General features: G+C 39.4%; 1 protein-coding gene and 1 long non-coding RNA gene across 2 annotated transcripts in view; one reads left to right on the forward strand and one right to left on the reverse strand.

The window, feature by feature from the left end:
- FBN2 (fibrillin 2) overlaps nucleotides 1-25332 on the forward strand; it is a 235461-nt gene that overhangs the window by 157010 nt on the left and 53119 nt on the right. Inside the window, exons 21-34 of the mRNA XM_014859514.3 lie at nucleotides 3309-3446; nucleotides 4020-4070; nucleotides 4531-4656; nucleotides 6740-6967; nucleotides 7500-7625; nucleotides 12350-12478; nucleotides 13270-13395; nucleotides 15301-15426; nucleotides 15884-16006; nucleotides 16161-16286; nucleotides 16622-16747; nucleotides 18397-18519; nucleotides 20801-20923; nucleotides 22668-22793. Of these exons, the coding sequence (XP_014715000.2) occupies nucleotides 3309-3446; nucleotides 4020-4070; nucleotides 4531-4656; nucleotides 6740-6967; nucleotides 7500-7625; nucleotides 12350-12478; nucleotides 13270-13395; nucleotides 15301-15426; nucleotides 15884-16006; nucleotides 16161-16286; nucleotides 16622-16747; nucleotides 18397-18519; nucleotides 20801-20923; nucleotides 22668-22793 (1797 nt within the window). The remainder of the gene's footprint in view (nucleotides 1-3308; nucleotides 3447-4019; nucleotides 4071-4530; nucleotides 4657-6739; nucleotides 6968-7499; nucleotides 7626-12349; nucleotides 12479-13269; nucleotides 13396-15300; nucleotides 15427-15883; nucleotides 16007-16160; nucleotides 16287-16621; nucleotides 16748-18396; nucleotides 18520-20800; nucleotides 20924-22667; nucleotides 22794-25332) is intronic.
- Nucleotides 11728-25332, reverse strand: part of LOC123290122 (uncharacterized) — a 124341-nt gene continuing 110736 nt past the window's right edge. The window contains exon 5 of the long non-coding RNA XR_011505854.1: nucleotides 11728-12577. This is a non-coding gene — a long non-coding RNA (uncharacterized lncRNA). The remainder of the gene's footprint in view (nucleotides 12578-25332) is intronic.

Raw genomic sequence — 25332 nt, forward strand, 5'->3', positions numbered from 1 at the left:
CAGTGGCTCTAATGGGTAATTAGCCTGCAAACTGCTCTTTCATAGGATCCAGTTCTCTAAATTTAGAACTGCATAAAATTCCCTGAGGTAATTACTGATTTAAAATTAACTTAGAGCATAAATGAATTAGTTACTTAGAATATTTAGGGATCTAGAATCTATTCTGCGAACTTCCTAAATATAAATTAATCTTAAACTGTTCTGTAAACTGCTTGAAAAGACTATTGTATTCTGGTTGAAAATGATTAAATACAATAGAACAATGTATTTGATTACTCTTTCCTGCATTACACTGCTCACATCTGATAACTCTATGTAATCCAGACCAATTTTCCACACCTTTGGCTTGGGTCTGCGTTCTGTATTCAGATTACACGGACGTGACAAGGGCAGTGACTTCTCTGTTGTCATATCCCATGGTCTATTCTCCTTCCCCTTTTAGCCAGTTAGCAGTGTTGACACAGTTCGTCACTCACCCCTTCTCAAGACGTTTTTCATTTTTGGCCTCCTCTTCTTTTCCTTTCTCTTTTCTGGCTCCTTTTCTCACTTTCCTTTGTCAAGTCTTCCATATCCTCCTGCCCTCCAACGAACTGTCCCACAGGTCAGTCCTTGGACCTCTTTGCTTCCCTGTCTACACTCGTGCTTTGATGGCCTCTGCATTGACTCTCAAATTTCTCTCTCCATCCTCAGCCTATCTAATTTCACACCTGCATTTCCAACTGTCTGCCATTTATATGTCTAACAGACGTTTCAAACTTAAGTTGTCTAAAACATAATTCCTATCCTTCAGCTTGAACCTGTGTCTCCTAGAATATTTTGTGTCTCCACAGATGACAACTCCATTCTTCCAATTGCCAGCCCCCAAACCTTGGAATCATCTTTGATGCCTTTCTCTCAAACTCCACACTGAATCCTTCCATCAGCAGATCCTATTGATTATACTTGAAGTTTGTACATATTTCAACCTCCTCTCTCCACTGCTAACAACAGCCTCCAATCCAAGCCGCCATTATTTCCCTTCTTGATAAATACCGTAGCCACTCTTATATCTTTGTTTTCTCATATTTGCCATCCTACAGTTTATTTTCCACAAATTTACCAGGTAATCTTTTTAAAACATAAGTCAGAATATGTCCGACATGTCTGGAACGTTCTTCACCTAGGTTTCTATGTTTTGTTCCCCTCATGTCTCTACGCAGCTGTCACATTCTAAGTCAGGACTTCTTGGACCACCCTAGATAAAATAAGCATTCTCCCCCTTACAACCTCAAGACTGCTTACTCTGCTTTATTTCTCTCAAAGTTCTTAACCAACACCTGAACATATTACCATATAATATCTGTATCTAGTACGTGTGTGTTTGTGTGTTTATGTGAATCAATGGACTTTGTGACTTTTAACTGTTGAAACAATAGCAGCCTAAAGAAGCGTGGTGTTACAGGGTGAGGGCTCTGGAATCAGACTACGCAAGTTTGAATCTTGATGCTGACACTGTACGAGCTGGGTGACCTTGGGTAAATTAGTTGACCTCTGTGACCTCTGTGTTCCTCAGTTTTCTCATCTGCAAAGTGTTCATACCCTATAGGATTGTTTTAACCAGTAAATAAACTAATACACGGAAAGCCTTTAGAATAGTGCTTGTCACTGCCTCAATAAATATTAGCAATTACTGTTACAATTTATCTTATTCAAAATGATGACAGTCAAGGTGATAAATCAGTAATTAGTCTGGGTCCTTAAAAGACCATTTAAATACACAGTAGCCTGACTCAAGCATCTCTTTCCTCTGTGCTATGGAAATTACAGGTTTAAGCCCATAAAAAGCCTGTAATGTGAGGCCTGATACAAATGCTGATGAGCAAGACTTTTTCATTTGCATTCAATTTTTACCCAGTTTGAGTCTCAAAACAGAAAAAAGCAAAGTGACTGTCCATCTCCTGTCCACATCCTTGCCTCATAACTTTTGTATTCAAGGACAGAGTTGTTTGTTTTGTTTTCACCTCTATCCCAGAGGGCTTGGGGTCTAGGTAACTTCCTCTTACCTGCTACTGTACTCAGTAGGAATCAGAAATTACAGCTTCTCCCTGGGTGGGCCTGCCTCTGTCACCATAATTCTCTTTCTGTATTCCTGGTTATGTTTTGTTTTAATTGTTGAATTTAGCAGTAAAACTTTATCTGCCCATATTATTAAATGATTTTTAAAGTAAAAATTATAGGACTATGCTTTTTATTATTTTCCAAGTCTGTGTGCCAAAATATGCTGTTACGGTTTTGTTAATTGTTTTCCACATCACCTGCAAAGGAGTCACCTGAGGGGTGTGTCAAATGCAGACTCCTGGGCCGCACACCTGGAGACTTAGGACCCTGCATTATAACAGGAGCCTCGGTGATGTGCACACTGAACTGAGAGGCACAATACTGCAAGAGAAACTGCACATATGATTTATTTCACCCAGTTAGTATTTACCATGTCAGTTTTCACTGGATTCCTGGTCACCGCTTCAAAATCAGTTAATTAACAGTGATTTAAGGAAGAACTTAAATTTGACATGGAGACATAGTCTAAAAGGTTAGGAGTAGTTATCGCTAGGTAGTTGGACTACGGGTGGTTTTTATATTTTCTTTGCTGTTTCTTCAGACAGTTTACCATAAGCATGTGCTACTTTTTGAACTAGAGATAAAGCTTTACATATGTATGCCTAGGAAAATGCCTGAAAGAAAATTTATCAAATATTAGCCCTGGTACATCTTAGTGGTTGTTTTTTTGTAGATGGTGTTTATTTTCTTCTTTGTCTTTTAGATTTCTTTTTTTTTCCCAAATTATTCATTAAATAGTTATCTTCAGTTGGAGAAATACTGGTTTTTCTCTAATAGAACATAAATTGTGTGTGGTTTATTTGGTGGGGAACTAGGAGACAAGGAGATTATCTGAGGAATTTTATTTGCTAAAATCTTAAATATCAAAGCATTTATCATAAAAGATAAAACTTAGGAAGATTTTTCACACACAGAGTGATCTTATCATGGTAATGAACTGTGGTTCTGAGAATCAGCGTAAAATCTTATGCAACAGCGGCCGCTGCTGGAATACCAGTAGATGTAACTGTGTTAATTACTGTATCATGTGAGATATATATAGTACAATATTTGATTTACGTGTGTGATATGCTGTATTTAAAATGGATGTACACGTAAATGTGTTCAAAGGAAATGCTATTAAAATGTTTTTGAAATAATGCGTTTGTTTTAAACTGGATTATATTTTCTTCAGAGATGAGAGCTCCTCATCCTTTCGTATTCCTTTCCAGACAGCCTGAAAGGGACGTGTTGGCTCAACATCCAGGACAATCGCTGTGAGGTGAACATTAATGGAGCCACTCTGAAATCGGAATGCTGCGCCACCCTCGGAGCCGCCTGGGGCAGCCCCTGTGAGCGGTGCGAACTAGGTAGGGGCCTCTGGGCGTCTCCCTCAACGAGGCACCTTTTTCACTATGTATTTTCGTAAAGAGGAAAACCACAAGATCATTACCCTCCCTAAAATGTTGTCTTTTCTGGGGAAATTTATTCACTTCTTGAAATAGGTGTTTGTTTTCTCCTTTTACCGTAAGCAGACTTGCTGATTATTTTAGACAAGGAAGGGAATCGTCTAGAATTTAGCTGCTAGATGACAGTCACTATCCTCCAGTATCCTTGTTTGCACATGTCCCAGTAGAACATAAGGTCTCTTTCCTTTAAATTTTTTTACTTGTTTACTTGTAATTTAATTGGCAATGTGAAAGCAGAAAAGAGTTGTAGGAAAAATTGTAGGAATCTCACTATGGGTCAGTACTAATGGAGTTACCCCAGCGTGTCATGTGCTGCACTGAATTCACCAGAGGGCAGCTGGAGCCCTTGGCCGCTACACCCCAGGCTGTGGTTTTTATTTAGTTCAATTTAAATTCCATTGTACTGTTTCTTGAGCTTAAGATAGATGATTTTTTTTAATAATGAAGTAAACGTGTGTCCTGTTGTTCTCACAGATACAGCTTGCCCAAGAGGGTTTGCCAGGATTAAAGGTGTTACTTGTGAAGGTGAGTGTATTCTTGGATGACATTCTAAATCTGTAGCACAGTATGTAAATTAACATTCACTCTCACACTTTGGAGATATTTATCATTTTCAAAAACCTTGAAATTTCAATAAAAATACTCCTACTTTAGAATAATACTCTTAGGAAACAGGTTAGAGTGTCCCATTTCTCCTCTTTGTGCTGTTGGATAAATTTTCATGAGGACATCACTAACCCCTAAGGCACAGAACGGCTGGCAGAGGAGCACATCTGGGCTGTGTTTTATGGACGGGCAAGGCTGTGGTAATTTGCGCAGCTGGTACCTAGGAAACGCAGTGGCTACATTGTGGAATATTTCTGCTTAACTCAAGTAATAACCCACATTGTATTGCAGATTCGCTATGCTACAGAGGAAGTAAGACTACACCTGCTTTTTCTATTTGTAATATCTTTATCCCTCTGCTTGCTTTATTTCCCTGCAGATGTTAATGAGTGTGAGGTGTTTCCTGGTGTTTGTCCAAATGGACGTTGTGTCAATAGCAAAGGATCTTTTCATTGTGAATGCCCTGAAGGCCTTACACTGGATGGAACTGGCCGGGTGTGTCTGGGTAAGATTCATACCCTGGTGTAATTTATGCATGAAACCAGCCATGAATTCTCTTATTCTTTGGGCAGTGACCTGTCCAAAAGCAGTAGGTCTGTAACTGAAAAATTAGCTTTAAATGAGATATTTTGGGGGGAAATCACTAGAGGATATTTTTAAAGCAAATGTATTTAAATGAAATGGTTTCTGCATAACACAGAAAGTTGGTACTGCTCAAAGATTACAATTTCTTTAATCGGGTAATTTAGGCAGATTCAGTCTTTCACACTGAGTCAATGGAATAAGAGAACTTTGTATATTTTCAACATAGAAGAAAAATTAGAGATTAGTGTTTGAAGTTAACATTTCTAGCCTGTTGCAACTTAGATAAGACAGTGGGGAAGGTCATGTGCAAAGATGTGTGGCTTCTGTTGGAAAACATCAACTGATCCTGGTCCTTCCTTTACTACCTTCAGAATTAAATTTTCTTAATGCTCTGTTTTCTAACGATCTAAAATGAGGAAACTCGCTTTTTCAGCATCTTTTTGTAGAAGTGCTTTGGTGACCTTCTTCTTTATCAGTGTTGTGCTTGACTAAACTTGGGTTTCATGATTGAAAAAGAAACTTCTCTTAATACTATATTTTATCAAAACAATTTTTTATTTACTTAAGGGATTTTTTTTTCCAATTTGCTATGAAACAGTAAGTTTTTAGTTTGTAAAATAACTTTATGTAGATTTGAGTTTGAAGTTTAAGCTTGTAGACCAAGCATGAGTAATGGTAGTATTATATTCAGAGATCTTTAAGGTATTTAAATATATCAGTCATTTTTAAAATTACTTGGAAGAAAAGAAGTTTGCAACACTATCCAGTTTAGTTATTATAATTAACAGAAATTTCATTTTAAGTTAATTTTTGATAGCATATTTAAATTTGGATACAAAGTATGACTGTAAAATCATGAGGAATTGCTTAGAAATTATAATATCCAAAGTCCAAGTAATAAAGAAAAATTCTTTTCAGAATTTTATTGTTAAATTATCTAAAAAGTTTAGAAAAAAGTGAAATATCTTTTGAAGATGATAAAATAATAGTCTCAGTGTGGTCAAATGGCTAATGAAATCAAGCTGCCTTCAGTAACCAAAGGCTGCAATATACGAAGATATATTATTGATTGTAAATTACCACTCAGCAAAATTAATTCCCAGTAACATCACTCAAAATCAAACCTTTTGTAGTTTTCTAAAAGGGTATATTGGGTTCTTCATCCTTGTACTTTGGTTAAATGTTTTTGTCACTACTTGAATTATGCTACAATAATTAATTGTTGCTGGGGGTGTGAGAAAGTTTCAAGAAGAGATTGGCATATGAAAATGGAAAATATTCTGAGAATAAAGTAGAGGTAAACTACTCTAACAGAAATTTATCTAAATCAGGAGTTCCAAACTCAGATGCTTGAAGGGACTTAGCAGGTAACATAAATGAATGAGCTGGTAATAAGGAGTGGTGGGGACTGCAGAAAACTGTAGAGCACATATACCATCTGAAGGTTTCAGAATTCATATTTTAATTTCTTTGCAAGCCAATCCAAACATTTACAGGCCATATGTGGCCAGTGTGCTGACAGTGTTTTGATTCCTGGTGTAAATATTGATATGGATCTTAGTAGTAAAGACACAAGATTACTCTGCCAGGCTATCATAACTTTTTACATACTTAGATCAAAAGCACTTTTTTTCCCCAACTAATCCCAGAACAGCTCATATTTTAGTGGCACTGAAACATGCTGAAGTTATTTTACTCCTTCTGAAGTGAGCAATACGAAAAAGGGATCATAGGTGATGATATGAAAGAGTGTTGTCACCAGGGACCCTTTTCTTCCTGAAGGTGTCTTGTGAGAATTAAGTAATACCGAAGGAGAACCCACCTTTGCTCTTTAAATGACTGTCATTATGGAGACCATTCCAGGAGGTCAGGGACTGAGTCTCAGCCCACTAGTATTTCTCCAGGGCCTGGCATCATGCCAGGCACTAAACAGAGGCTCAGTTTATGAATGTTCAGTGAGTGCTACAACTTAATCTCAAACTCTGATTTTGCTCTCCGTGTAGATATCCGCATGGAACAGTGTTACTTGAAGTGGGATGAAGATGAATGTGTCCATTCTGTTCCTGGGAAGTTTCGCATGGACGCCTGCTGCTGTGCAGTGGGGGCAGCTTGGGGCACCGAGTGTGAGGAATGCCCCAAACCTGGCACCAAGGAGTATGAGACCCTGTGCCCCCGGGGACCTGGCTTTGCTAACAGAGGGGACATTCTTACCGGGCGGCCATTTTACAAAGGTAACTCTGTGGCACATTGGTCCCTCTGCCGGAAAACTCACCTTCCACGTTCTTTGAGAATTGATTTTGCTTTAAACGCTTGATTTCTCACTTTATTTTCTTTGTTAAATGTGATTTGTGGCCAACCTTATGGCCCAGGATTATAAATCACCTACATAAGATGGTATTGAAGTAAAGGTATAAAACAGGCTGCTAATCTTGCTTTTCTTCCATCCTTCTACTAGGCTTCTGCTTTCTTAGCACGGCCTGACTAGATGCAGCTCTGGTGTAGCAAAACGTTCTCCATCGCCTCTAAACTCTATAAAACAAATGATCAGAAATAATAAAGGGATCAGAACTCTTCATTAACGATACAGAATGTTTTTCACAATTGAAACTTTTTTGAGTGGCATCAATGTGATCATAGAAAATTTTGATACCCCCCATTTTTACTTGGGTACCTTATTTTTCATCGTGACAGATTTTTAACTTAAAATGATGGACCTACTCTTATCTCAACCAGCTCTGCATTTTGGCTTTGTTCTGCTTTTAGATATCAATGAATGCAAAGCATTTCCCGGGATGTGCACCTATGGAAAGTGCAGAAATACAATTGGCAGTTTCAAGTGTCGTTGCAATAGTGGCTTTGCTTTAGACATGGAGGAAAGGAACTGCACGGGTAAGATGGATCTTGTGTCGTGTTTGGTAAACTTTGGCTCCCTTTCTTTTGCCGTTTGAAAGTACTGCCTTCAAGAGCCCGTCTTCTCACTGAGAACATGCAAACTTCTCTTTTCATTTCTTTTCTCTACACTTAAATCAGTTTTCCAAACAAACTTGTTTTGAGAGACCTGCAAAGTAACATGAAACTGCTATTTGTTTTACGTACAAGAACATCATAAAAATTTGGTTTTCACAACATATGAGTACTAAAACATGTAACCATTAAATCAACAATTGTATAAACTCACTATAGTATTCTGTTAAAAATTTTAGTTTGTAATAGGGAGGTTGTAACTTATTTTGCTCATCTGTGAACAGTTTCTTAATAATTTTGCTTCAGTCACCATCCATATCTTTATCCATAACCATTCCCTTTATTTTGGAAAGAGATGAAATTCCAAAATTTTCTATTAGATAGTATGACAAATTACACCAAAACACTTGAAATATATCTCCAAAATCTCATTTTCAGAACTCTCTTACTCATGTTCTTTTTGGAACTTTCCTTTTTTTCCGGCCCTCACACCTGCTCCTTCTTCCTGATCTTCGTTGAAATGTCTCTCTTGACTGCTTCCTAACTTCTGTTCCATAAGGTACCACCAAGGCATTTCAGAACTGGCCATCTGGGCTGCTGAGTTCTGCTGCCTTGTCCTTCAACCCTGCCTCTGGTGCTGATCCCTGACTCCTAACCCCCGCAACCACTGTTTTCTGCACTCTGGGCTGCTACAACCTGGCTGGGTCAGGGGGTCTGAGGATTGCTGACAGATCCCTGCATTCCCCTGCAGCCAGGCCCTCGTATTAGTGACACTCATAGTCACCTCTTTACGTCGCTTACTGACTTTCTCTCAGCACCCCTCCTAAACCTCTTCTGACCCACCCACCCTTTCATATCCCTTTTTTATTCCCTTCCTTCTTTATTGAGATCAGATCTGATTGGAGTACCCTTCTGTACCCTCCTCTCTGGTAGTAAGATTTCCTTTCCCTCCCACATTCTCTCCTCCGCTTTCAGAGAATGAGACATGATGTTCCCCCGCAGTCTTCCAGTTAACTCCTCTGATTTCGCTCTCCTCCCCTCCTCCTGCTCCAAGCCCTCCTCGGCTAGCTTCACTCCTCTCTCTCCCACTTCTCCCCTTCTTTACTGGTTCCGCTCCCTACACCTCCAAACAGTTCAAAAGATCTCCTCGGCCCTTCCTTTCCTTCACGTTACAATTCTATTTTCCTCCTCTTACTTTTCAGCCTTCTCTTTTAACTAGCCATTCACTGCGTAACCTCATGGAATGTTGACTTCCACCCTCCCTCCTTCAGGCGCATATACATACTTCTGAAAAACACCTTTGTTGAGTTAAAAAAAATCTTTCTCTTGGTACAAGTTCTCCTTGACTTCTCTGCCACCAGAACCCCTGATTTTCTTCTCTCTTGGTTTCCATGATACTTCCTGTCACAGTCGTCCTTCATTGACTATGCTGTTGCTTCTCTAATCTTCACAGATTTCTTCTTGCCCTTGGTATTTTCTATCCTTAGGGCGTTTTCCAAAATCCTCTGCTCTCTCAGCATTCTTCCTCTCAAAATTGCGTCTACCATCATGACTTCATGGATGGCCGCTGCTGAGCTGACTCCTAGATGCCATCTCTAGCCCTCTGCTCTTCCTGAGTTTCACTCCCACATTTCTAACTTCCATCTGGACAGTTTCTCTTTGTTTTAGTCTCCCTTTACCACATCCCTCTCCCCAACTTCTTCTGCCTAGGGACTTCTTTGTATGGAATAGTATTACTTCACTCAGGATTGAAGCTTCAAACTTAATTTTGACGTCTTCCCCTCCCAATGGACAAGTGAAAAGTTATGCATATTCTTCCATCGAAATAGCCATTGCAAGTAATTACAGTATTTCTTCTAGACTATTGCAGATGCAGGTTCAGCTCCTCAGGAAACAGATTCTGAGCAGAGATTAGCATGCAGGAAGTTTATTAGGGATTGCTCTTGGGATCAACAAGTAGGAGAGGGAGGAGAAGGAAGCAGAACTGGGCAGAGGGAGAAGTTGGGCTGTGGTGCAGTCCCAATGCAGTCCTTAGCCCCTCCCACTGGGAGCTCTGGAACTGGAATGGCCTGTCGGAATTGTCTTGAGTTAGGACAGAGGGGCCAGGCATTTACATACCTGCATGATCAACCTTTGGATACATCTGCCCAGAGAAGGGATATCTGTGGAGAACTGGTCTTCTTAGCTGAGGCATTTCCTGAAGGCAGTTTACATCTTGGGGCTTTCTGCCAGCAACAGTCCCAACAGCTGAGGGGAAATGGCAAGTAAGTCCTTCCTTCCTGAAGATGGAACTGGGCAACATGTCGCAGTATCTACTACATTACAGATTCCTCCAAGGTCTTCTCACCCATTAATTTTCCACAATCAGATCCTTCATTTTCATATCTACAAGGCTGATCATCCTAAAGCAGGGCTTAGATTGTATAACTTCCCACAAAACAACTTCTGTTGACTCGGACAATCTTAGACCCAGATAATGAAGCTCTGAGTACTTCCAATTGTGATTCCACTTATTTTTGGTATGAAATTAACCAAGTCACTTACTGTCTCTGACACTCACCTTCTTTAACTGTATATGAGAGATTTTTGTTGACAACACTGCAGTGTTGTGGGATATAATGTGAAAGGACAGTGGGACAATGGTAGCTGCCGTTCTCCGCAGCATTTAAGGCCAATCTTCTGCCTGTGTTTGATGCTCAGTAATCATACCCATCCTACCTGTACTTGCATTAATTATCAACCTCCACAGTCCAGCCACTCTGCAACTTACCGTTCTCTGAAATGCATTGTTTTTCTTCACCTATGCACTTTATCTCTTGCCTTTCTATTTATTCCACATCTTTAAAGTTAGAATTTCTATACAGCCTTCAAGGACCAGTTCAAAGGCCACCTCCTTCAAAATACAAATTCTTGGTAGAGAATAGCTTACACACATACAGGCTTCTGAAAGCCTGGAGTGCAGGTGTGGGCTCTAGGCTTGGACCAGCTGCTTGCAGGAGCTGAGAGACCCCACCCTCACCTTCCGTCTGCTTGGCTCCCCCAGGCCTGTAGTGGTGGAGACATGCACAGGAGATGATCCTACTGCTTCCAGCAGCCTCTGCATCCAGGAGTGAGTCCCTAGGGGGTGTTAGAAACCAGTCTCTGAGCCCCCCTCCCCAACAGACACACACTAGTGATCATGTCTTGCCCTTGTCTCCCAGTAAACACGACTTCAGCCAAAAAAGCAAAAAGCAGTGCTTGAATCCATGAGACAAGCACTGTGCTCAGCACTTAACAAATCTTGACTCACTTAATCCTATGAGGTGGGTCCTACTGTACTCCCCATTTTACACATAAGGAAATTGAGGCACAGGGAAGTGGATGATTTTCCCAAGGCCCTGTACCTGGTAGGTGACAGAAGTGGGATTTGTACCCGGGTGTCTGGTTCCAAAGTCCATATTCTTTACACTGCGACTCCTACCACATCACATCAGCCAAAATTTGTCCCTGTTCTGTCACAGAACTTATTCTGTGTTCTTCATAGGGCTCTTACCACCACTTCCTAGATAGTATTTAAAAAATTAAAAGTAAAAATTAATATGCATGTTCTTAGCAGCTTAATTGAATCAGTTGTTTTTGTTTAAAAGAAAGTACTTACATTTTTTCACTACGGGGTATACTTGAGGAAATAGAGAAAAACCAAAAGCTGGAAGAAAACAGAGACTGAGACTCCTCAAGAGAGCTTGCGTAAGTCATCCACTGACAAATCCTGTGATAGAAAAACTTCAAAACTGAATTCATCAAATTAAAGAGATGCTGGCAAAAGCGTTTTTTCCCACTGTGAGAAAAAAATTTTAAATAGGTCATGTTTTCTTAATCATATTTTATAGACATGACTTCTCTATTTAAAAATCTTAGTTATAGGCATGAGAGATCTCTCAGAGAATCCTGTTTTTGAGAATATAAATGCTGCTATTGAAGATTCTTATTTACTGTAGTTTATAAAAAGTGACAAACAAATACATCGTTTTTCGTTATTTTTATTTTTAAAATTAGATCAGTAGGCTTTTCACATCTGAATGTGACACAAAAACACCAATTGGAGCATTTTCCGTGGCCCTGCCGTATATGTGTGTTCTCTGGCTCAAGATTAGGTGGCCACATCCGCTTCTGAGGCTTGTCTCTCTGTGGTCAGCCAGCCACCCCTACTCAGAGGCAGCGTCCCCCGCGTGCTTCCCCCAGGGTTGGACCCGGGCTAGTATCGCAGAACCAGCATGACCTTTGTGTCGTGCGCGGGACTTCATCCATGCATCTACTGCTTCCGTGTTTGCCACCTGCCTTGTTCGGCTCATACTGCAGTTGCTCGGTTCATCCTGCTGTTACCATTTCTAAGCCACAAAGAGAAATCCGCAATTCCAGAGTTCTTAAAGGCAAAAAGGCACCACCTGCCCGTTGGCCACGACAGTTTTGGCAGTTGGGAAAGGAATGTGTCTAAGGCCCTGTCCCCATCTAGCTGATCTGCAGACATCCCCTCCTCCTGCTACCTACTGACTTCTCCAATATTTCAAGTGTGCTGCACCTTCACACAGAAGGCCAAATCTCTCTCTCTGTTCTTGAACACTTTCTCATCTCGGTGTCTTTTTTTATTTCTTTGAAACCCTGTGAATTAGACATCGATGAGTGCAGGATTTCACCAGACCTCTGTGGAAGTGGAATCTGTGTCAACACGCCGGGCAGCTTTGAGTGTGAGTGCTTCGAAGGCTACGAAAGCGGGTTCATGATGATGAAGAACTGCATGGGTAAGCTCCTCCCCTCCAGTCTTGAAACAAGTCTAGCACAGACGCGTCAGCTCGACCTTGGCTTGTCTCAGAGCTGTTAACAGCACGCTTGGCAAGGAGCTGTGGTGAGAGGGAGAACAGATTTAAATGTCAGACAGGAAATCTGCTCCTAGATAGCTCTTGGGGAGCCTCAACCTCTTGGCGCCTTAGTCGCGGTGAGATATTGAGACTGGGTTCTGTTTATTCATAAAATCTAAAATCAACACAGACTAACTACTCAGGAGGAATTCATGTAAAGTGTATGGCATTGTCAGGTGACCCCAAAATTTATATTCAGTAATGCTAATCCCGTGTGATTTCCCTTATTTGTGTGTTATTATGAACTCTTTTGGTATTGCTCACCTTTTAGCCCACTATTTCATTTTCGGTGGCTTATAGGACTTACTTCATAGGACAGAGTAGGTGATCAGGCTAAGATTTTTCTTTCTCTTTAATTAGATGTAGACAGCAATGTACGATATCTTGGAGTTTAGGATTATATAAAGCTAATATTGCTTATTTTTACCTCTTGTGATTTTGCTCATTTCATAAAAGTAAATTCCTTGATAGCTCACTATCTTTAAGAGTAGAACTTTTACCATTTATTCACTGATAGTAGAAAAAATGAGGGGAGCATTGTCCCATGTGCTATGAAGCCTGTCTCTTACATTTGAGTCACGCTTAGCTCAGATAATGATCCTGTCTCCCATGCCGTATGCGTGAATATTTTTTCCTCAGAGTTCTTTAATGGGTCTCACGTTTTTACCTTGCAGACGTTGACGAATGTGAACGTAACCCTCTCCTTTGTAGGGGTGGCACCTGTGTGAACACTGAGGGCAGCTTTCAGTGTGACTGCCCACTGGGACATGAGCTGTCACCGTCACGTGAGGACTGTGTGGGTGAGTTTGTCTCCTCAGCGTATAAACCCACCCAGCTCATGGTAAAGATCATAAAGATCACAGGTCAATTCTAATAAACTTGTTTTTGGCACGTGCAATCTAGCTGATTAAAAGTTAGAAATTCAGAGTCCCTGCATTGGGATTCAGGCTGTGTGTTTAGAGAATGCTTCGGTGACACACTCTGATGAGCTGGCATTCTCCTGGTTACCCTCTTTTTCATGACAAGCACACTTGAAGGGACCCTGAGTGAGGGAGCCTGTGGAAGGCCACATAGTTCCCTCTCCCAGGTAGAACGTTATGGCAAAGCTACTCCTTTTGGAAGGCTGCTCCCTGATAGTTCAGCTCTGCAAACACCTGTGCTTCCACTCCACACAGTCCTCTCTGCATCCCCGTGTCTGTCATCACGGGACCTTCTCACGTGTGTGAGAACATGTGAGTTCCTCCCACTCACTCTTCTCACAGAAACACTGAGGTCTCTTGACTGGCCCTGAGCTCAGCAGGATGGCAGAGGTGGCAGGAAAGACTAATGGTCTTGGAACATTTCAACCTACCATTTTTCATAAATATACAAAGGCCTCTGGGCTTATTGTGTTCTAACTGGCTTTCAAACTTTGATTTAGCCTGTAAACATTTTCTTCACAGAAAATCTTTCTTGAAAGCGTAAGCAAATACAACAGTTTAAAATAGAGCAGATCGCACACCCCCATTTAAAAACGTAATTTAAGCACACCTCCCCACTATACCTATATTTATTTATAAGCCCTATTTATATCACTGTGCTAATGTATTAGGTGAATCTTAAATCATAGACTAAACAGATTTTTTTAAAAGATGAATTTAAAAGTTTTAAATATTTTTATTTCATTTTAATAGTGATACAGAAAGCTTTTTCACACAGATAATTAAGAACATTTATTCCTGGTTGTGATGCAGTGATTCAGAGATCTTTTTCTAAGGTCAGTTTATTTTGTTAATTAGTTTTGATGGATCTTCTAGCTGAAAAAAGTACCCCTCAAAGATACAATGTACAATAGAAGATATATATTTTTGCACATTTAGTAAAATATACATTTAATGATCATAGACATAAATCCACATGTCGCATAGTCTTCTTAGTAATTTTGAGAATTTGGGATGAAGTTCTCATTATGTCTGATTATTTTGTCATTGTTTTTACCTTATATTGTGTCTGACAAGTAACTTGATCAGGAAAAATGTCACTCTACTATTTTCTTGCTGTTCTCTTTTTTTGCATTATTAGTATTGGTTTATATCATGGATCTTTGCAGTTTATTTATGACTCTGGCCCATCTTATAAGGGTTAGTTTATTTTAAAATAGGCAACATAATCTGTAGATCCACCTAAGATCATGAAAACAGATAAACAAATGAGGGCCCTGTTACCAGCCCCTCTGTTTTGTGGAACTAACCATCTTTATTCAGGATACCTAAGTTATTTAGGCTGGGCAAGCATGTCAGTGTAAATTTATGTATTAAATATTAGCGAGCTTCATTTCCAGGATGCACTGGATGTGTGTGATCTAATGTGGTAGTCACTAGCCACATATGGCTATTTAGATTCAATTAAAATTACATAACATTCAAAATTCAATTTCTTAATCATACTATCCACGTTTCAAGTGCTCTGTAGCAGCTACGTATTGGAGAGCACAGATAGGGAACAATTTCATCAGTGTAGAAGGTTCTACTGGACAGCACTGTCGTAGATGGAAACATCAGAAATAGAGATTCCAGCTGTTTCTTTGAAGGCCCCAGGAGAGCATCTTACTTCCCCCTGAAGTACACAAAGTCCTTCGGAGACCACAGCTCCAGTGCAGCACGTTCTTGATCGTTTAAGTGATATGTTTATTGCATAAAACATTAATTCTGCGTGTCTTTTTCTAGATGTTAATGAGTGCTCCCTGAGTGACAATCTCTGTAGAAATGGAAAATGTGTGAACATGATAGGAACTTATCAGTGCTCCTGCAATCCCGGATACCAGGCCACGCCGGACCGGCAGGGCTGTACAGGTAAGGGGAGGCCAGGCGGGGCTGGAACTTGTATTCGTCCAGTCAGCCTAGGAAATTTCTGGTAGTGAATAGACAATGAAGTTGACGGGCTTCCATTGTCCTGAAAATGAATCTAAGAATGGAGGCAGATCTCTAAGATGCCATGGTTTGGTGGTTTTGCAGAGGCATCTCTGTTTTTGTTATAGAAAACATCCTAAACCCCATAGTTATTGTATTTCTGAGTCCTTTAATATTAGGTGACTGGAGCTAAATGTCACGTGGAATGCTGTCTAAAAGGAAGTAAAAAGAACTAAGACTAATGGTATAATGATAAATCAGCATGAATAGTGGGGAGAAAAATCCAAAGCCATTTAAGCATTATCAGTTTGAAAAAAAGAAAAACTCTTTATCTTTTCTTTTGTTAAGGAAGTAGAAAGTAGCCCTGACAGGTAATGTGGTGGCAATGTTGTTTTCACAGACATTGATGAATGTATGATAATGAATGGAGGCTGTGACACCCAGTGCACTAACTCAGAAGGAAGCTACGAATGCAGCTGCAGCGAAGGTTATGCCCTGATGCCTGATGGGAGATCTTGCGCAGGTACAGAAAGGAAAATACGCAGATTTTGTACACCTAATTAATTTTGTCTTACAAATCTCACTCCAGATATTTTGAGTGGAACTGGATGGAAGAAATATTTTAGCTTAATAAAAACCACCCTTGTTTTCATTTGATGTTAATTTTGTATCATCAGATATTGATGAATGTGAAAATAATCCTGATATCTGTGATGGTGGCCAGTGTACCAACATTCCTGGAGAGTATCGGTGTCTGTGTTATGATGGCTTCATGGCTTCAATGGACATGAAAACATGCATTGGTGGGTACCATAAGAACAGGATAAATATTTACACACACGTATGCATGCACATCCACATGTACATTTATGCACATATATATAAACATGAGAAGAAGAGACTTTTTAGTTATTTTAAAAATTCAAACCATGTATCAGGAGATGTGAAAGCTGAAAAGGCAGAATTATTTGAAAAAATCCTTAAAGACAGTCTATGTATCTGTAGTACTATGTCTTGCAAATAGATTATATTTTGAATTTTATCTGTGTCCTGCAATATGATGCTAAGTTTAAAAGATAACTTTTGAATTCCTAGGATGAACAAGTATTAACCAAGTTATTGAAAATGAATTTTCTAGATGTGAATGAGTGTGACTTAAATTCAAACATCTGCATGTTTGGGGAATGTGAGAACACCAAGGGATCCTTCATTTGCCACTGTCAGCTGGGTTATTCAGTGAAGAAGGGGACCACAGGGTGCACAGGTAGGTCGTAAGCTTGTATCCTCTGTGTTTCAGCTTCTCATATTTCAGAGGCCAACCTTCAACATCCTTTGTTCCCTGGCACCTCTTAGACTGTTCCCCACACCAGGCTGTGACTGTACATAATGAGTAACTGACCCAGAGCATGTGTCATGCATTTGGCTGGTATCTGTGCTAGCACACCATGTCAGCCGCCCTGCCGTGGAGTTGGCTGTGGGTCTGGATGCGGAGTGAGAGAGTAGCTGAGGAGTCTGGTCTCCACGGTTCTGATGTGCTTCTGGCGGCTCTGGCAGCAGCGTGCATTTTCTTAGTAGAACTGTTGCTCAAACAGGAGAATCCTTAAGAAAGGAACACCAGAAGACCTGGAGGGATCCCACTTGTTGCTGGGTTTTGCAGTTCTTCTAAACTAACAAGACTTAATCTAGATTTCTAGTGAGACCCTTTTCCTCCCTTCCTTTCCCCATCTTTTCCTCTCTCCTTCTCTCTTCCCTTTCCATTTGCTTTTGCCCTCTCTTCCCCTTGCCAACATTTCCTCTCTTTTTTTCTATCTTCACTTTCTTTCTTTGCTCACCCTGTCCACTTTATCCTTTCTTTAGTAAATGGTTTTAGCCTCTTGCATAAAGGTGGGGGCCTAGGAAATCCCAAGGTCAGTGCTTTGGACCGGGTGTTTCTCATTGCTCAATGTAAGGCCCTTGTATGCTATTTTGTTCAAGGCAGGTCTTGGGTGGCTTAAGCTGCAGCCTAGCCCTTAAGCTGCAAAGTAATGAAATAGTGAAAGAAGGGGTATTCTGCTTGTTCCTCGCTAATGAGGTTGATGCCAAGCCAGAAGTTGTGTGTGATTTCAGCATCTATAATATGTAATCGTTGAGCTAGGTAGAACAGACTGTTCTTTCTATTGTAGAAAGCTTTGGGGAACCAAAGCTACTTGGTTTATATACACAAATATATGAATGTATGTATGTATTTGTGTATGTGCATATATCTATGTGTATATATACATGAGATTATATAGATATAGATATAGATAGGTAAAAGCATCTATTCACTTTCAGATAACATTTCCAGTGAATATTTTTATATATCCTCAAAGAAATAGAAAAATACATACTAAAACAATAGTTTTCAGAGACTCTAGAAAATATTGTACTAATTCTGAAAATGACAAATGATAGAAATTTTAAAAAGAGAATACAGTATTATTGTAAAAAGTCAGGCTCATTCTTCATAAAAAATATGTAACCAATATTAATAGCAAAGAATAGCAGAGTCTCTTTTTGGGACTAAGATTTCTCTTGACATCTATAATCTGATGCGTCTACGTGGAGCTTTGTCTGGGCCCAGACAGGGGGAAGGCCTGTGGGCTGGGTAGGGGCTGACACGCATATCTACCAGGGGGCAGACGCTGTTGCATCTCCCTTCAACTGGAAAATGGCAATTTCTTCTAGGAAAGGGCTTGTTTGATTTGGATCATGAACTTGTAAATCTTGCTGGAGTCTACGGAAATTAAAGATAAAAGTGATGTTAATGTTTTCTCTGTACAGTTTTAGATATCTTCATATTTGCTTTAAAATTTTAACTATACAGAAATATATTTGGGGGTAGAATTAACTAGCTTGTATTTTATCTTCTTCATATTAACTGTGGTTTCTCAGACGTGGATGAGTGTGAAATTGGTGCCCACAACTGCGACATGCACGCCTCATGCCTGAACGTCCCAGGAAGCTTTAAATGTAGCTGCAGAGAAGGCTGGGTTGGCAATGGCATCAAATGTATTGGTGAGTTTGCAAATGCAAATATTCTTTGCTGAGACACAAAATTCTTAGAGGCTCTTCTTTGCACAGTTATTAATGCACGTGCATGAATAGGAACATGCTCTTCACTTTCATTTATTCTCTTGAAAATCAAAGGCTATCTTTAGTTACAAGGTAATTCCTGCCGGGTTTCCTTTAACCTTGGTATAAACGATCAAAGTACAACAGTATGCCTTGGCATCTGCTTTTTAATGTGTTGTTCTTCAGTAAAAATTATTTGATGTGCAGCCAGAAATCCGAACAGCTGTATGATGAAAAATGACTAATACATTTTTCCAATCTTTTCATAGAGTAATCAGTGAGATTTAAAACTCAGTGAAATAAATGAAGGGAATGAAAAGATTTTTTCACATAACCTGTCTATAGTAAGTGGTCAATACCTGCTTCTTAATAGAGTTCTTCTTCCAGAGAAATCTACATCATTTGTTGGATTCCAAGAGGTCTGGTTTGAAGAAAAGAAAGGGAAGGTGGTTGCCATTCTCCCAGCTTTGTAGTTCTTGAGCCAGTCTACTAAGTCTTTTATAGCTGTGAGGCAGAGCACTGGATTTCACCCTTGGTATCATTCATGGTGCTGCTTAATATGCTCAGTGTTTCACATGCCTCAATGATAAAGCATTTTTCCAACTGGTAAGAATTATCTGGTCGATTTAAAATAGAACTAAAGCAAGCTAAACTGACTTCCCTATGATTACTCATTAAAATGTTACAAGCCAGCAGAAAGTATTAAAGGATAGCCTTAAGACCTCTTACAAGAATATCAGTTAATTTGAACATAATTTCTCATCCATTCAATTGTTTTATACTTGTCAAATGTTTATGAGCTGACTACAGATTTGAATTATCATAGTTTCCAAATGACTTTATTGAGTAATCTTCTTTGATGACATCATTAAGTCCACTAGCTACCCACTCTAGCCCAGCCATCTCACATCATTAATCTCACAACTTTTCAGCCATATCCCCATTCCCATTTTTCTAGTCCCATTTGTCTACCATTGTTCTGTCTTCTAGCTTCCCTTTTTTGTGCTTCTTGTCCATCTATCACTCTGGCCAACCAGTGCAAAATAGCCTGACTCCAGTACAAAAGATTTAACCATATCCAGGCTTCTCTACTCCAAAATGTCATCATCCAATTCCATCCACTGTTTTCCATCTCCATTCCCCTGCCCTAGTCACAACCATTCTCTCTCTCTCTGTCTCTGTCTCTCTTTCTCTCTCTGCTGGATGCTAAAAGAACCTCTTTATAAGTTTGTTCATTCCCTCTCTGGTCCTCCTACAATCCATTCTCCACATAGCAGCCAGATGAATCTTTTAAACCATGGGTCAGATCTCTTTACAATTGTTATTTTAATCCATTGAATTTAGGATAAAATCTAGCTTCCTTTGCATGGGTTACAAGACCCTACAGCATCTTCCCATTATCTCTCCAGCTTCATCATCCATCACTCTCTGTCTCCTGCATTGTGCTTTGTCACTTTGACCTTCTTTAATTTCTTTGTCACACCAAGCTCTTTTCCTCCTCATTGCCTTTATATTTGCTGTTTCCTCTGCAAGGAATACCCTTCCCTACTTCTATTCAGCAGGCCAACTCTTACCCATCCTCCAGTGTGAAGTTAACTAAAAATTACTTCTTCAGTGGGGCCACCCTTGTTCCTACAGTCCAAATTACATGCCCTTTTTATTCTTTCACTGTACCTTGTAATTTTTCTTCATGATACACATAATAATATTTAATCTAATTTAACTTTATTTTATTTTATTTTCTGTGTTTAACATCTGTCTTTTCCATTAGACTATGGGCTCTATGAGGTCAAGAATCATATATTGGTTTTCTCATCTGTAAAATGTACTTGAAAATTCTATGCTAATTTTCCTGCTCTGAAATTCAGTAATATCTTAGAAATTGATCCTCTTTTAGTGATAAGGGGACTGATGATAAAATTTACCCTGAGTAAAAGTAAGAAGGAAATCCAGCACTGGTTTTCTTTCAACCATTAAAATTCTAGTTGATTAGATATCTCACAAAATGCTTGAATTCATCATTTTGGCCCATGTTTGTGGCGTGAACATTTTGGAGTGTGGGTCTGCGATCCTAGAGAATTAGAACTGTGACTGTACAGATAAACTGAAACACATTCCATTTGGCCAGTTTACATTTAAATTAAGACAAATGAAAATCTCTCTGACTGTTTAAATGTTGCATTTTCATTTCTGAACTTTATTGCTATGTTCTTTTGGCATGCAGATCTGGACGAATGTTCTAATGGAACCCACCAGTGTAGCATAAATGCTCAGTGTGTAAATACCCCAGGCTCCTACCGATGTGCCTGCTCCGAAGGGTTCACTGGAGATGGCTTTACCTGCTCAGGTGGGTGAGAGTCCTGACGTGTGTTCTGGCATGATTTTCATGGGACACTCTGTGTTTTCCTGATCTGAAGAAAACTGTGGTTAAAGGAGGCTGAAATCACTATCTCTGTTTTTACACTTGACTTACAGGTGAATATGTATCTTTCTCTTACATTAAACACAAAACTTGGAAAATTATCCAAAATATTGGTGAAAGTTTTAAAATATTGACATTTATTACAATCATTTACTGTTAATAGTTATCATTTTCTTGTATTCATTTATAGCACAGTTGTCAAAAATATCAGCTCTGTCTGAATCATACCACCTGGATTCAGATCGTGCCTGTGCTGCTTACAGGTTGTGTAGCCTTAAGTAAATTACTTAACCCATGCGACCTTAGTTTCCCCATTTTAAAATGGGCATAGTAATAATAATATCATTTATTTGTTTTTTCTTTTTTATCACTAAATGAATGACATGTGGGAAAACTATTCAGCTTCTTATGATACACTATGTGACCTACCCAATCACTGCTATTTAATGTGTTTATCAAAATCTCAGCTTATCACATGCTATTGAAAGTATTAAATGGAATAAGACAAGTGAAGGGCTTAGAAAACCACATCATAAGAGCTCAATAAATGTTAGCTGCTACTTAGCTGCTACTCATTCCACATTCTTTGAGGATAAAACATCCACTCATTATAGATAAGACGAGATCATCTTGCTGGACACAAAGTATAATACTTTCAAGATTGTAAGATAGGTGTTTCTCAGTTGAATTTCACTACGTACTTTAAACCCATAATTAAAAGATAGACTAATTTTTTCTAATTATTGACATAAAAAACACAGTCTCATTTGCAAATCTCTCTTTAAGAAAACATGTTTATTCAATTTTAAGGCTTTATTACTTTTAAACATTGGATATTCCTCTTTCTTAGCATTTCTCTGCACTGCGGTGGGAAGGAAAGGGCACGGCTTTGGTGTCAGACACAGCTGTACTTAGATCTTGGCTCAGCCACGATTAGCTCACAGTGACTCCTCTGGCTCAGCTGGCTGCTCTTAGCCTCGAGTCCTTCCTCTTCTAAACCTCACAGGATCGGTGAACTAAATGAAAACACGCCTGTCAGGCAACTAGCACACTCTCTGGCAAATATCAGGTGCTCCATAAACAGTGATTTCTGTCCTCCCCCCTTTTTCCATTTGATAGAGTTAAATAAATTGTCTTTACAGTCTATGAATAATGCCCATTTGCATAATTAAGCCATTTGCATTAATTATATTGTCTATTTGCATTAATTACACTTTAATGAGTGTAATGACATGAAAGAAACTGCTCATTCCCATAGTGTCCCTAATTTGCTTAAAAATACTTGAATTAGTGAAAGAATGAGTTGTTTGAATACTATAATATTTTCAAATGACTTAGCACCATTTTAAGATTAATTCCAATGTTATTGGTCATATCTAAATGATGTTGGGATAATACTGATGCATCAAAGGGACCTTGAAGAGAACTAAGACAAATGTGAGAGACACCTGCATGCCTCCTGTTAATCATATGATAATGGAATGTTAGGGTGTAGGTTAAAGAGCTCTACTATCAAGTTGTATACCCTTATTTAGATGAATATGATTAATTGTCATTTCATGTTAATGAGCACTCACTCAAGCAAGTGAAATTGATTAGTTATAGATCAAGGAAAAAATGTATCATGCAATTTGGAACTTAATAGAGGTGTAATTTGCTTTGCCCACAGATGTTGATGAGTGTGCAGAAAACATAAATCTCTGTGAGAACGGACAGTGCCTCAACGTCCCGGGTGCATATCGCTGCGAGTGTGAGATGGGCTTCACTCCAGCCTCAGACAGCAGGTCCTGCCAAGGTGGGTCACCAGGATTCCAACTCTTTTCCAAGTTGGATCAACCACAGCAAATGAAACCACAAAAAGGGCTGGAACGGGCTCCACCTGGAAGCAGAATACACAGCACATGCTGCACATATAAAAGTCATTCGTTTAAGCATGGATTATTTTGCCGAATGAATAATGATGAAGGCGGCTTTCATCTCTTATGAAGTTTTCCTGGCCAAGAGCCAATAGTTGGAAGTTCAGCTCATTCTTTTTTCTTCTTTTTCTTTTTTTATCACTAAATGAATGACATGTGGAAAAACTATTCAGCTTTTAAAATATGATATATTACCTACCCCAATCACTGCTGTTTACTGTGTTTATTAAAATCTAAGTAGGTCATTTTTTGGCATTTTCCCTCATGTTTTAGTCTGCTGTCTGTATGTCAGGGACTGGAGGTTCTCGTTAGGGACTCATCAAGGACTGCATCTCTTGCCTAATAGGAATGTCTCCTTCTTCTAAGTTATGACATCATCCCCTTTTCCTAGAAATCGGACTTTGTAACTAGTATGGTATCTTTCCAAGAAAAAGAATTTGTATTTCTTTTAAATTAGAGACTAAGTTCACTTTACATATAGTTTGGGCCATCATTGTCTTCATAGGGAGGACATGAAAATACAAACGAAGAAAGGAAAAAAATTGAAAACAGTTCATAAACCATAAGGCCTTAACAAAATTAGGGATTCATAGAAAATCTTTAAAAAAACAGCTCAGGCACACTGCTGGGTGAAGCTTATAAAAGGAAACCAGGTTACAGGCTCTCCTTACACTAGTGTCTAATCAAATGAACAGAAATAGTCAACACCAGCATACGCATACACACACACACACATACACACACACACAATTCACCAGCATCAACCAAACAAAAACAAATGATACAATCTGGGCTGGTTCAGACTAGAGCCTCTCTCTGCCCCACTACCAGGAGTTGCACTGAAGAAAGAAAGTGTGCCTAAAAGATCATGGAATTTTCCATAAATTTCCACCAATTTTGAAAGAATCAAAACACGAGAATGAATAGCAGGCTCTGGGGAAGATGATCTTAGAAACTGAAAGCATTCATGCTTTTACATTGACCTGCTAGATCTACTTCACAAGGTGGGGGCAGGGGGAAACATAGACGGGAAGAGCTCCAGGCAGCTGTGTGCGCTCTTTGTGGATGAACCTGGCCTCTGCTCTCTCTTCAGATATTATACCAAATGGTCTGTTATCTAAGTTCACTCCATCTGATGGAGCCCTAACTTGTCTCTGAGGAGCTTCCTCCAGGTTTTGCACTCTCCTATTTTGGTGGAGAACACTGCAAAAAGGCCAACTCCAGCAATTTTTTGGATTCTACTTCATTTTATACAAGGCAGCTGTAGAGTGAGCTTCATTTTTTTTCCCCAGCCCTGGTTTCTTCTAAGCACTGAAGCCAATTAGTAGAAAATGTGAGTCAGTGTGGTCATGGAACTACATGATTTATTACTCATGTCAACTTGACAAGAGTTAGTGGGAAAAGGAGCAAGTCAGCAGTAGCCAGATACTTTCACCAACATAAAAACTCAAAATGAATTCTTTATACATAAGACAGAATTTCCCCTTCATAATTCTATTCCTGTATCTGTAGCCTAGGCCCTTCCAAAACTTCTCTCCAGACCTCCCCCAAGGTGATGCTAAAAAGTTTCTACTTGTGTCACATGTTGGTTTCTCATAGTATGTTATTACCACAGAGAGAAATCCCAGTTGCCAGGGAAACTGAGAGTGACAAACATGCAGTTTACCTTCAGTTAGACCCTGTGCTCCATTTAGCTAAATGCCAACTTTTGAGATCCCAAAAATATAATTCCATGGTTCTGCCTTTTTCTCCTTGTTTTTGTTTTCTCTCTTCCTACACGATCTGGCTCATCTGGGCAGTTTCTCCTGAATTTGCTAATTTAATTTCTTGATGTCTTCCCATCTTATTATAAATATATGCTCCTCTGAGTTAACTCTCTGATTCAACATTTTCCACTCAGCATCTACTTCTCATCGCAAATTCTCAGAACTTTCTATAGAATCCAAAAAATTGCTGGAGTTGGCCTTTTCGCAGTGTTCTCCACCAAAATAGGAGAGTGCAAAACCTGGAGGAAGCTCCTCAGAGACAAGTTAGGGCTCCATCAGATGGAGTGAACTTAGATAACAGACCATTTGGTATAATATCTGAAGAGAGAGCAGAGGCCAGGTTCATCCACAAAGAGCGCACACAGCTGCCTGGAGCTCTTCCCGTCCATGTCTCCCCCTGCCCCCACCTTGTGAAAGATTGGGCTACAGAACAGCAATTTTAAATGAAACCCATACCCCAAGCTGTCTTCCAAATAAAGCCTGGATAAAGAAGGGAGGTTGTCAGGAAACTCTATCTAAATTATATCAGAGTATAGAAAAACTCTTGAAAGAGCTGACCAAGTAATGTGTACACAAACTGAAAATAAACCGTGGCAACTATGCAGGCATCCTATGGAAACAACAAAAAAACAACATACAAAAAGCTGATAAA

Source organism: Equus asinus, chromosome 9 (genome assembly GCF_041296235.1).
Source record: "Equus asinus isolate D_3611 breed Donkey chromosome 9, EquAss-T2T_v2, whole genome shotgun sequence".
Taxonomy (NCBI): Eukaryota; Metazoa; Chordata; class Mammalia; order Perissodactyla; family Equidae; genus Equus; species Equus asinus.